This window comes from Glandiceps talaboti, chromosome 4 (genome assembly GCF_964340395.1).
Source record: "Glandiceps talaboti chromosome 4, keGlaTala1.1, whole genome shotgun sequence".
NCBI lineage: Eukaryota > Metazoa > Hemichordata > Enteropneusta > Spengelidae > Glandiceps > Glandiceps talaboti.
The window spans coordinates 301,422-316,295 of NC_135552.1; the positions used below are offsets into that span (position 1 = coordinate 301,422).

At 35.6% G+C, this 14,874-nt stretch overlaps 1 protein-coding gene across 5 annotated transcripts in view; it reads left to right on the forward strand.

Moving 5' to 3' along the window:
• Positions 1–14,874, forward strand: part of LOC144433597 (vacuolar protein sorting-associated protein 18 homolog) — a 320,975-nt gene that overhangs the window by 253,208 nt on the left and 52,893 nt on the right. For all 5 annotated transcript variants that reach the window (XM_078121923.1, XM_078121926.1, XM_078121925.1 and 2 more), the window contains one exon: positions 4,447–4,574. In XM_078121923.1, coding sequence (XP_077978049.1) covers positions 4,447–4,574 — 128 coding nt within the window. The remainder of the gene's footprint in view (positions 1–4,446; positions 4,575–14,874) is intronic.

The window sequence follows — 14,874 nt, forward strand, 5'->3', positions numbered from 1 at the left end:
TTCGGACACTCATGCTGATCCCTTATCGGATAAAACCCCGTCTGAGAAGGTTGAGGCCTTTGCTAAATTCTTTTCGGATAAAATTGTGAAAATTCAGCTTGAATTCCCGGCAAACGACACTGATGAGAGTTGTGGTGCTGATTTGGACACTAAATAGGGCGAATTTGAGCCGGCTACGGCTGATGAGGTGCGTCGCATTGTGATGAACTGCCCAAACAAGTCGAGTGTTATGGATCCACTGCCCACTAAATTGGTCAAAGCCTGCATTTCTTCACTGCTCCCTGTTTTTCTCAACATTATTAATCTTTCATTGTTAATGGGGAAATTTCCCGACCGACTGAAACTGGCAATGGTAACCCTAATTCTGAAGAAAGCATCATTGGATCAGGATGTTTTAAACAATTATCGACCCGTGTCAAACTTTGCATTTATATCTAAGATTATAGAGAAAGTCGTCTCGGCCCGATTACAGAACCATCTGAATATCAATAATTTGCATGTACCTCTGAGTCATCAATCTGCGTATAAGAAATATCATAGTACTGTGACAGCTCTACTTCGATTACAAAATGATATCGCTTGTGCCATTGGTCAACAGAAAGTTGTTTTGCTTGTCATGCTTGATTTGTCAGCAGCCTTTGATACAGTTAGTCATGATCTTTTGTTACACAAACTTCGTTCAATTGGCATTACTGGAAAGGTGTTTTCATGGTTTTCTTCCTATATCTCGAACCATGATCAATGTGTAGTTCTCAATGGTGCTGTGTCAGCTACCAAAAAATTGGAATGTGGGGTCCCCCAAGGGAGTGTACTCGGTCCCATTTTATTTAATTTATACACATCATCATTAGCTGAGCTGCTCGCGGTGTTTCCTTTCAATTGTATGCGGATGACACAGGGATTTACATCTTGTTCAAGGTTGATGATTCTACACCCGCCATTGCTCAGATATCTGATTGTATTAGGGGTGTGCAGTGTTGGATGCTGAGTCACCGTTTGAAGATGAAAGACAGTAAGACGGAGGTTATCTGCTTTGGTACGACGCATTCCCTTTCTCATCTCGGGCGTGTGAATGTTGCAATCGGCGGCTCCCTTGTGAATTCGGCACCAGTAGTTAAAAATCTTGGTGTTCTTCTCAATAGCCAATTGACAATGGAGTGGCATGTGACATCCACATGCAAGAGTGCATACTTACATTTACGAAATATAGCTCGCATTTGTAAATTTCTTCCACGTTTGTCACTTGAAAGGCTCATTCATGCTTTCATTTTTTCTAAGTTAGACTATCGTAATGTACTGTTTCTTGGGCTTCCTTTGTGTTTACTACGGAAACTACAGCTAGTTCAAAATAGCATGGCTCACCTATTGTCTGGCTGCTGCAAGTATGATCATATTTCTCCTGTTTTAAGATCACTTCACTGGCTCCCAATCGAGTGTAGAATTGAATTCAAAGTTTTACTACTGGTCTTGCGCCTATGTACATTGTTGATCTTTTGACACCCAGAAATACTATGCGTCATCTGCGTTCTTCAGATTCGGGCTTGCTTAAGGTTCCTTTCACGAGGTCATCTTTTTCGTCTACAAACGGTCCTTCAGCAATGATGCTCCGTGGTTATGGAACGATTTACCGGCTGGGATTAGAATGTGTAATACCGTTGATTGTTTTAAGAAAAGTTTAAAAATGCATCTTTTCCGCAAAGCTTTTAATTAACTCTTTTTTAAGATGTATCAAGTGTTGTTTTAGTATCAAGTGCTTTTTCTTTTTTTAGTTTTGTGAACTGTTTAGAGTATTCTATGGATTTACGGTATAGAAAAATAAATATTATTATTAAGAGAAGTGTCCAACACAGCTATAGGGTACGTTAACAAAACAAGGGAAGTGTCCAGCACACCTATATGGGTACCTTAACTAAACAAGAGAAGTGTCTGACACACCTATATGGAGGTATTTAATGGTACCTAAAATGGGTATCTGCGACTTGGATGTGCGACTTGTACAAACTCAAAAATGACATCTGCGACATGGTTGTATGACCAGTTGTGCTACCTGTCTGCGCTTGGTCGCACAACGTCACTGCGACCGTCGTTCTTCCTGCATGTAGTATGTATGGCTAGTGCCACCACCCGAGATATTTCTCGTGGCTGAACATTTTTCAACAAGTAAATCACACCGAACTCCTTAAATGCTTCCATTCTACCTTAAAACACCAAATGAAAACCGATTATTTCATTTCTTGGGCAGTGTACAAACAATCAAAAAATTCACCGTAGCGCATAGCGGCAGCCATTGTGTGTGGGGGGGGGGGGGGGGGTGCATGTACTGTGTCACATGTGTATAATGTACAGCTCCATTGACCTGAACATGTGGAATTGTGCACAAACATAACCAATTTAGGACACTTTGAAATAATATGTGGCAAACACTGTGACTGAAAGTGCCTGACCTGGCCTGTGTCTAGATATTGGATATTCAATGTCCATGTATATAGTTAGTCTAGTTCCTATATATGTTTGTATTACATCTAATGTATGATAACTACAATCATCTCCATTAGAAGTCCCAAATTGATTTATGGTTGAGATCAATAGTTCAATGTAGGGTAAACACTAAATTCTTTTAGTGTACATGTAGGGTGGAGGTGAGAGGTCTTTTATAATGAAATCTGTTTTGTACCCCAATACAAACAATTCTAAGAATGTTAGATTGAAAAATGGGGAAAAAATTGTTATACATGGCACTAAAATACATTTATTGTGCATATAAAAGAGCTATTTTTCCTCACTACATACTGGCTTTGTATTCATAGCACAACATAATACTACATACTGATTTGAAATTGATTGTGCTGTCTGCAACAATTTTACCAATTTAGTTAGAAGGGGATGGGGAAGGGGTTCTGAGGCCTTACTAAAAGAATAAGTTTTTTACCTACTGATCTCACCCCTAATGTGTTGATTTATCATACATGTACAAACTATTGAACTGTTACTTGGCATAGTACGAACTACATGTCTTATCAAAAATAACTTTTCTGTGTTTGTGTTTCACTTCTTCTCTGATACCTGTGACCATCACCATGTTCTAATACATGTTACCAGGCTACATGTCAAACCCCCTTTTGTCTTGCTATTGTTTTACACCATAAACTACCAAGAAAGAAATATATTCCAAGGTGAACACAATATTAATCGGATTTTCAGAGAATGTATATTATGTGAATGACTCATAAACAACGTTATAAACACAGACTTGTTTGATGATGATCTAGTAAAGGGTTACTTACTGTAGCCAGGACTTCTATAGTACTGACACGGTGCAAAGTTAGGAGGAAAATTAGATTTTACATCTCATGTATTTATTTCAGCAATATGCTGGACAACATAGCCAATAGTAAGTGAATTGAATTTAGTAATCTAGTATAGAAACTGCTGTAGTACAGAAAACATTTTTATGACATTTCTTAATTTCTATTTTGAAACCAATGACATTTATCACATTTCATTATTCAAAACCTTTCAAAAATATTTTGGTTAAAATTAGCAGGGGGGTGGCGTTTTGAGTCAGTGCCATGATTAAACTGAACAATTACGAACAGGACAAACAAGTGCCTTGAAGAGTGCAAACATGTACATGTATAGAAAGCCGCAGTTGTGTTAAGTCTAAAGAAAACAATATATTGACTATATGATGTGAACATATCTTTATATGATGCAAACAATTCATTATATGATGCAAGTACATCATTATGTGTGACAGTTATTGACATGAGTTTACACCATTTATAATATTGTACTTGATAATTAGCTGAATTAATCAATATTAATAGTTCACTCATGTATGTCCGTGAACAGACAATCATACTTCTCATAAGGTTCCTATCTAAAGAGCTTTATACATGTGAAACAATGGATTTTGGTTAGCAATTTACCAGATACACTTACAATTACTGAAAATGTAACATGTAAATTTAACTATGCAGTGTGCAGTATTATGCTTTGAGAATAGAGTGTCTTTTGCAAAAAAAAAAGTGTTTCTTGTCAACAGATGGGGGGGGGGGGGGGTCATTGTGTTTTTTTATTTGTCAGAGGGGGGTTGGATTGTGTTGTGGATGAATTGCAGGGGGTCACTATTTTTAAGTACAACATGAACAAAAAGTCACAGGCCCAACCCTGACCATAAAAACTGATCACTCCCCTATATGGGTACCTTAACTGAACAAGAGAAGTGTCTGACACACCTATATGGGTACCTTAACTAAACAAGAGAAGTGTCTGACACAGCATGTGTACAATCAACTTTGGATTTCACACCATAGTCATATAGCATTATTGATTTGGGTTGATACAGGACTGGTCTAAAATGGGATATCTGGTTCGTCACGTGTATTGTTGTGTTACATTTCTGAATGTTGTCTCACCCTATGGTTTTGCACTTTGTTTTTTCAGCTCGCCATGTTGTTGAAGAGGAGAAGGACGTCAGCAAAGCTATGAAATTTTTACATGAGTGTGATTTATTGAAAATAGAAGATATTCTACCTTTCTTTCCAGACTTTGTAACTATTGATCATTTCAAGGTAAGGGTATTGCAATCTTTTCAAACTCTCTAACCCTTTTGAGGCAGATATCGGGTTTAACGGTACCTAACCTTTGACCTCAGCACCATCTCTGTTCAGGGCCTTGTCACTGACATTGAGGGTGGTATGCTTAGTCTGATGAAGTAGTGTTTTTCTAGAGTTCTCCATCGATATGCAACATGGCGGCCATGATGTAAGACTGGGAAGTTTGACGGCCAATCCAAAACAAAATTCCCAATAGAAAAGTGAAATTTTTAAAATGGCAGCTGAGTCATTACGGGAAAGGAGGCATGTAGACTGGAGACTGATGTTTATTGAGTGAATAGTAGTAATGACAACCAAGGTGAAGGTTTGACTCTTTGATTACTTCAGGAAATGAGTTCAGGTAAATCACGGCCAATTTCGGACAACTGAAACATGTCTTACTCGAGTCGAATGGCGGTTTCCTTGGCTTCAATGAATAAGAAATTGATGCCACTTGTACAGAAAATAACCCGTGTCAATCTAGTGTGAACAACAACAATGGACGTGGTCATTCTCTGACATGTACACATCTAGTCGATTACCATAACAATGACAAATGAAATGAAATAATAATAATAATAATAATAATAATAATAATAATAATAATAATAAATTAATAAACTTTATTCTTCCAAATAAATTCGGAAATTTGTTGAATGGTCGCCACAAGGGCAGCGCCCTAGTGCCCTAATGTTGAAAAAGCAAGAGGAAACTGTGGAGTACCCGGGGAAAAACCTGCGTTGTTCAGCAGGGTCAAACTGAGCATCACCCTTCTTACATGCAGACCTAGTTAAATTTTTAATCAAACCCAGCCAATACCTGGTGGGTTCAAACCCAGACTGCAGATGTAAGAGGCGTACGGGCTAACTGCTCGGCCACAGACAACCCCGCTTGGCAGTATGATTCGTCCATGACATTTACATGGAGAAATATGTATATAAGTGTCATCCATGTTGCCTATGAAATGTCAGAAAAAAATTAGACATTTAACACTTTTAAAAATTAAAATTAGGAAAAAACATTGCTGTTGGCATGTATGGGTAGGTGATATCTGTTGTAACAAGGTTTTATGATTTTTGAAATCATCTGTATCAAAGTTATGTAATTCTAAAACTCTAAAATCGCCAGAATAAATTGTAAATACATGTACCTAAAATACCAGCAGTCCTTGAGAATTCGATCTACACAACTTAGTTCAGTCTTTCATCACAAAATCTCCAAATGTGTACACATACATTTGAGTACAAGTTGACATAGGCGACTCGATACTGTATATCGTTTGTATATGGATAGAAATTCAAAATCCAACAGTTTCGAAGATCGTCTGCTGCTCTCCAACTGACACTGTAGTATTGTGACAACTCGATATGCGTATGTATGTATTTCTGGGTCCCAAATTCAGACGATAATAGACACTGATATCATTCATGTCATTGGGGACAAGTGACATCACGGTAGCATTCGTTGTTACAGGAATATTGATAAATTATCCAGAAATTCTCAATCATGAGGCTTGCGAGGTGTGGAGTGCGAGAAATGGCGACTGTTACACTGTGTGTGCGCGAGGCAAATAACGTCACTAGAATTGAATACAATGCAGCTATGTGCGTTACATTGTCGTATGTGTGCATGCAGTACACACATCACATACAAGTGAGATAGACAATGATAGAAACAAACTCACCAGCTTACAAAATGTATTGTTTACATGACTTTGCCGATGACGAGGAATAATCATCATTAATTCACACTAAGTTGCTAAAATCATCAATGACTTAAAACAGCAAAGGGCATTGCAAATATTTTTTTCCGACATTTCATAGGGAAATGTTATGCAGTGTTTTTTCGGAGTGTCTGCTGATCGGCACATGTTACCAGCACGTTGTGCTGGTGACAGGTGTGAGATTTTTATGACATCAATTTGAGGAGTATTTCTATGAATAATAAGCACTGGTTACCTTTGATAAATGGCTGCCTAATAAAGTACACTGCATCCACAGATCTTTAACAATGTCTAAATCAAATCACAAGCAAACGGTCAAAGTGGGTCTAAAATTGGGCCTATGACGACACACCCCTATCAGAGATGGCCACTGGTTCCGCCCGGGAGAAATATTGATAAAAGTCAACCTCATCTGAAACATGTGAAGTCACAGTCAGTTACACTGGCATATAGAAATATATAATGTAGGTTTGAACAAACTCTATAGATTCCTGAGGATATTTCACACTGATCTATGTTTTGTCATTGCACAGAACTGCTAATAGTATATACAAATATTTAGACTTTTGACTTTTGTTGACAGGCGCACTCCACAGTATAATGACATACGTTCGATTTGAATTATTAAAAGTTCAGTGTGGAGTGTGCATAATTAGTAAGAAGTTAAATAATACTTATATTTATATTCATATACAGAGGAGTAACCAAGCTCCAAACTGTTATGACTTGAGCTTGAATGAGAAATGTCGCAAAATTAATTATTGAAACTTCAACTTCAGTGATATTCAACTAAAGTCCACCCATACATTTTCACTATGATATATTACACCCCTTAACTTTTTCATTTTCCTGACATGCAATTTTGAAATTACTTTTATTAGCACAACTGAACTGAGGTTCAGTAGTGCTATAGGGATCGCCCGGTGTCTGTCTGTCTGTCTGTCTGTGTGTGTGTGTGTGTGTGTGTGTGTGTATGTGTGTGTGTGTGTGTGTAAACAACTTAAAGTCAAAAACTGCTGAACCGATTGCCATGATATTTGGTTGGTCCATTACCTTTGGTGTCTAGTTGGGAAATTGTTCAAATCAAAATGATTGCATCACGGGTGTGTGATTTGGGTCAAAAAATGTGATTTTTGGTCAAAAAACTTAAACTCAGAAACTATTGGGCAGATTGGTGGGAAATTTGATGGGAAGATTCTTAAGGGGGTGGAAAGTAAGATTTGTTCATGACATGATGATTACATCAGTGATATGCAAATTAGGGCTAAAATGTGTCTTTTTGGTTAAAAATCTATAATTCCAAAACTACTGAGCAGATTGGGCTGAAATTTAATGAGAATGCATCTAGGGATGTATGGACAAAGATATATTAAGCATACAATGATTCCATGAGTGATATGCAAATTAGGTGTAAAAATGTTCATATTTGGTCAAAAACTTATATCTCAAAAAGTACTTGATCAAGTAGTCTGAAACTTGGCGAGATGTTTCTGAAACTGTTATTCTGCAGATTTTCTTCAAAACATTTTGACAAAATTGGCCCTAGCGACCATGACCACGCCCTTTAGCAACAACCAAATGGCAGTATATTTTGGTCAAATAACAACATCATCTGGTAAGCAAGTGAGTAAACATTTAAAAAATGTATGCAAATACCCTAGCAACCATGACCACGCCCATAACAACAGCCAAACGGTGGTGTATTTCACAAAGATAACAACAGGGTTTAAAAGACAATTGAATAAACATCCAAAAAATGTATGTAAATTTGCCTAGCAACAAGACCAAGCCCATAGCAACAGCCAAATGATCACGTATATTGCAAAGACAATATCAGGAATTCATACACAAGTGAACAAAAACATACACAAATGTATGCAAATATATCTAACAACATGACCACGCCCATAGCAACAGCCAAATGATAGCATTTATCGTAATGATAGCAACATGGTTGGATAGGCAACTGGATAGTTATTCAGCAAATGAACACCTATTGTTAGCATGGACTAGCATATGGATAAACATTTTTAAAAACTACAGTTGTGCTACAACGCCATTGGCGGTATTTTTATATTTTAGACTCTCACAAATTGAATACAGAATTAAGTATGTACATATAAAGTTGTGAAAGGGCGCCCTCAAACGTCAGTCAGCATAGCAAATATGAGCTGGCATAGCAAATATATGCTCAAACGGATACATTTTATTGACAATAGGACCAAAAGGCACCATTCCTCTAAATTGTCTCTCAAATAATGCTTTATTATTATATAATATTTAAACCCCCTCACTTGTTGTTTTTTGTAATAATAATAATTATAAAATAGTATATAGAAAAAATATTTTTTGTAATAATCAAGTTTATTTGAATATTAACCACCCTACCTGGGGTAGTTTTGTATGCTGAGTTCAAAAAAGGGGGTCATTTTATGAACATCTGTTGCCATGGTAACCAAAACCACCATAATATGTTAACTATTTTTTCCAAAATTTGACATAAAACATTGAAAAAATAGATAATACAGTGAAAAAATACCCTTGTATTAGACATGTATAAGTTAGTGCTACCTGGTGTAACATAAATTGTATAAAATTGGATAGCTGTTTCCATGGAAACGTATGTTAGACGGGAAAATTATGTTTTCATTATATACACATACATCTCACAAATAACATTATAAATCTGATAAATATCTTTTTATTTGCACATTGACCCCACTACCAAGGGTAGTTTGTCATGCTGAATTCAAAAAAAGTGGTCATTTAATGAACATCAGTTGCCATGGTAACCAAAATAACCATATTATGTGATTTTTTGAAAACTTAGACATAGAACACTTTAAAAATTTCAAATTTAGGAAAACACATCATTGCTGTTGAATGTATGGGTTGGTGATATATGTTTAATATAACAAGGTTTCATGATTTTTGAAATTATCTGTATCAAACCTATGCAATTCTAAAACTCTAAAATCCCCAGAATAAATTGTAAATACCTAAAATACCACCAGTTCTTGACAATTCCATTTACGCAGCGTGGTTAAGTCTTTTATCACAAAATCTTCAAAGTAAGTGTACACATACATTTGAGTACAAGTTGACATGGTCGTTGACTCCATACTGTATATTATTGTTTGTACTTGGATTTTATCCAACAAAATATATCGTCTGCTTTTAAATTCTCCAACTCAACTGACAAGATGATGTGCATATGCGTACGTACATATTTCCAGGTCCCAGTGACACATGCCAAATTCAAACGATAAGGACACAATATAGTTGGGATCGATCACAGTATCACTACATCGATTGTTACAGGAATATCAATATTATTATCCAGAATTTCTCAGTCGTGAAGATTGCTGACAAGTGCAGAATTATCAAGATGGCGACTGGTTTATTTTGCGCGTGCAAGACGACTGACGTCACTAGAATGTATTACAATGTAGCTATAGTTATCACACGAATCACGCATGTTATGTGCACTGCATTTATGTGTGTATGCAGCATGCAGTACGAGGTGTGCCGTACACACATCATATACACAAAATGATAGGCAATGAAAGCAACCAACTCACTAGTTTATTGTTTACATGACTTTGCAGAACGACTAGGAATAATCATTAATTTACAAGTTGCTAAAATTTACACGAAGTTGACTTAGAAACAGAAAGGGCATTGCAAATATTTTGTAATGCATGGTAGTCCGGATTGTTTGTCTTGCTTTCAAGCAGACTACCGATAGTTGATTGCTTTTATTTTGATACAATAACATTTACCACTGACGCAGTCAATATGAAAAGACACAACAATGATGTTGTGTCTACCTGGAAAATTACACACATTGCGGCGAAAACACGTTCATATGGACATAGCACAGACGCACAGTGCAGTGAATACCTCACACTCCCACATCAAAAATCAAAACAAAATGAATAAATAAATGAAACAAAAAATTGCACTCTAAGACATGCCTAGCCATAGTTCTCTTCAGCATGTTCAAATTTTATTTTATTTTAGGAGACAAAAATAGTGGTAGACGATATACGGCACCATGACACACTGTTTCGGGTATTTTTTTTGAAAGATTACTTGACTTGACCTCGTTTCCTTCCCCAATACGAATTAGTACTTACGATTTTATGTGCATTTCACCTGCTTCTATTTCAATCGTGCACAATGAACCAAAAAACACAACACTCCAAAAAAATACTAGTATACACACTATACTTGCCCATCACAATAATGACCTTTACCGAGCCAATAAGCATGTAAATATAACTGAGTTCCCTGACCGATTTAGGAGTTCCCCCGGTTGTGGCTCATGATCAAAGTGAAACGAAAATTGTGTTTGAACTGATATAAAGAAGGCAAGTCAGCTTCATGATAATATTTTGTTTTGTTTTTGATTTTGAACAATAATGCGTAGTCCGATTGTCTGCCTTGCTTTCAAATAGACTACGGAAAGTTGATTGCTTTTATTTTGATACATAGCATGTATCATAGTCGAAATCAACATAAAAAGACGCAACGCTGTACTGATGTTGCAATTCAGTGTTGCCATTGTTGTGTCTACCTGGATCATGGCAAACACAGGTTCATATAGACACAACACAGTACAGTTACGTCAAAACAAAAAAATAAATAAATAAAACAAAAATAAGACATGCCTGGCCAAAGTTCTGTTCAGCATGTTCAAATTTTATTTCATTTTACAACTAATAATACAAGGCAAATATAGTCATAGACGATACATCACGCCACATGTACATGTACACTAAGTCTTCAGTACATGACATTCACAAGCCATTAACGGTCCAAGTGCAACAAACCCGCGGGCTTGCCTGACGAAAACGGGTGTCATAAAAGTTGTTTGCATCTCTAAAGCTGTTTGTAGTGTTACTTATAATAGCCTAATAAATTGATAACAACTGATATAAGACGGAGATAAGGTTTGCCTCAATTGACCCACTCCTTAGAAATGATCTTACGCTGTGAACTACACTGTTTACTTGTGTTATGTAAGAGCCCATCATCACATGTGTAAATATTGGTACTCTTTGATAACAAGTGGACTTGCTTCTTTAATGGCTTGTCCCAGTAATGCGAACGGGACGGGTATGTTTTTGAAAGACAATGAAACTGCTTCGTGTCACTGTGTGGATGGTAATGAACACAATCAAGAGAATTTCACACAAAGTAAAATAAAGTGAGTACATAGTATTCAAGGTGGCTGGTTATCAGACAAAACTAAAAAGCCCAAAGTGTAAAATAAGAAATTTATTCATAATTATCTGGAAAATATTTCATGTTCGTTCTTGGTGAATTTAACCCTATTTGACCTAGTTTCATAAAGACGTCGAAGGTCAGTGTGACATATCATGCATGATCAACAACGTTTACATGAGAATACAACTAAATGTTGTCTAAACTTCAGTGGAAGAGAAATTCTGTTGATCAGACAACGACTATTTTCATTTTCTTAAAACATCTTGAAGATAAGAAGCAAAATGTGACACTGTACTGACAGACAGGCTAGTCCGTCCGGTACCATACACATGAGGCACAAACATACCACCATGTGCATCTGGTTGACTGGGATTGATTGTTATCACGTAATATTTAGCGCTAACTTTATGCTGTTGCTTCCAAATATTATTGAACTATAATCTTTCTAAAAAAAGTCATGGAAATTGCCAGAAACCTGATGATTTCATGACTGAATATGTTACGATCAAAATTTCCCTTACCTTCAGTTAAATTTTCTGATGGGAAACAACACAATCATTTAGTGTGACATCTGATAAGCGACATTGATGATGGGTACAGCGACGTAATTCGTAAACAAATCTAACGTTGCGTTGGTAACTATTATTTCTGTAAATGATCCTTAAATATCAAGTACACCAGTCTTCATAGCAAACAGAAATCTGAGGCCAAGTTTTGCAACGAATGGATACATCATTTGACTCCACCACAACGGCACACAAATATATTGTTAACAATAAAATAAGTACCAATAGCTCAAAAACCTGGCTCAATTTTATCACACTCGCACAGCTCTGAGCGCCTGCAGGGTGTCGGAAAAAAATCGATAATCTTTTCAGTAAACTTTGCAACACTGTATAATCAAAATAATTGTACCTGTCAGCGATTTGGAAATAATAATATTACAAATATAGTAAGACTCATTGCAAATATTGTTTTCAGGGAATGTTATCGGCAACATTATAAATCATAACAGAACAATGCATTGCTTGGTCATGATGCAAGCTGTTCAGACAAATATCGGGGGGGGGGGGGGGGGGGGGGCTACTCCCTTATTTGAGTATACATTGATGTGCCGACCTTTTGGGTTCGTTTTCAAGTCATTTGGTCTAAAATGAGGTCAGGGTTTTTTCAAACTCAAGAGTCTAAAACAAGTCCACTTTGCATTATATTTGATTTTGCTTGGTCTAAAATGTGGCCCTTTGTCCTTTGCCAAATCGTAATTGCCATAAATTGCCCCAAAATGTTGCCTCCTATGGAAAATGTATTTTGTATTTTATTGACAATAGGACCAAAAGGCACCATTCCTCTAAATTGTCTCTCACACAATGCTTTATTATTATATACTATTTAAACCCCTCCACTTGTAATAATAATAATAATAATAATAATTAAATAATTAAATAATGTTATATAATATTAATAATTTTGTAATAATCGAGTTTATTTGAATATTAACCACCCTACCTGGGGTAGTTTTTTATGCCGAGTTCAAAAAAAGGCGTCATTTTTCGAACATCTGTTGCCACGGTAACCAAAATCACCATAATATGTGGATGATTTTTCCAAAATTTGACAAAAAACATAGAAAGAAATGAAAATTAATGAAAAAATTTCCTTGTTTTTGACATATATGACATGGGGCTATCTGTTGTAACACAAATTGCCTGAAATAGGACAGCTGTTTCTATGGAAACATAGAGTAGAGTAAAAAATGTGTTGGTTAAACACCTACATATCTGGAAAATAACATGATAAATTTAATTATAACATAGTTTATTTGCATATTGACCACCATATATTGGGTAGTTTGTTATGCTGAGTTCAAAAATAGTTGTCATTTTAGGAACATCTGTTGCCATGGTAACCCAAATCACCATATTATGCATTATTTGGCAAAATTTATGTAAAATTCAAAGAACAAAATTTTTTTACAAAAAAAATTCCTTAATTTTGGCATATATGCACCTAGTGCTATCCATTGTAAGACAGATTATCTAAAGTTGGATAGTGGCTTCCATGGATACGCTTACATTACAAATGCCATGTTTTAGTAAAAAAAAATACATCTGACATACACCTACAAATGAATGGGTTTGCTATTAAAATACCACATATTTTGTTACTCTAAGTCCAAATAACATATGCAACCAGTGACAAGCTGAGTGGTCATAAAAGCTTAACATGTATGTCAGAAGATCTGTGCCGATCACAAGGTCCAATTACGATCCAAAATTTCGAAGGGCCGGGCCCAATTACATTACAACATGTCACTCGCAAGGAGGGTGCTACATGTACATACATAAACTGGTGTGTGGGAATGTGAAGAAAATTACAGGCCTTTGCTAGTTTTCTGTTAAATATCACATGTTAAAGCCTGCAATCGTTAGCTATAATGACAGTATAACACAGAAATAACAATATACTGTGTGAAATTACGATTTATATATATATATATATATATATATATATATATATATATATATATATATATAGTTTTGGTAGTACTGGAACTCTTTCTTGGGTGTAACTCGGAGTTTCACGCATATTGCGATCATCAGACACTCTGATGATCGCAATATGCGTGAAACTCCGAGTTACACCCAAGAAAGAGTTCCAGTACTACCAAAACTATTACGCTCTGCCACTGCGGTATAGAGCACTGTCTTAGCAGATTGATACTCACCGAGTTATATATATATATATATATATATATATATATATATATATATATATATATATATATATATATATATATATATATATATATATATATATATATATATATATATATATATATATATATATATATAGAACGCGTTCCAAATTAATTACGGAAAATTCCAATTACCTGGCGGAAAAGTTATATACACTGTGTTTAAATTAAGTTATGAATTTGAATATTTCCTATGTTGTGTGATGTTACAATGACTTTTGATTGATACCAAAATTATTTACTTAGCCCCTCTCTAAATTTTGGTAAAGCCATTGAGTAATCATGTGATTTTTCAAAATCATACGATTAATCACATGATCACTGTGAAATCATATGATTAACCACATGAACACTGTGAAATCTTCAGAACAATCACTAGATTGTTTTGAAAAAGATGTTGAGTAATCACATGATTTTTGAACACCAACATTAATCACATGATTACATATGACTCATATGTGATTGATCACTGTATCTTTTTATAATTAATTCTTGATTAATCACATGATTTATTTGTATTATATGACAATGATATGTTGTGTTACTATTACAAAACAATTTGTAAT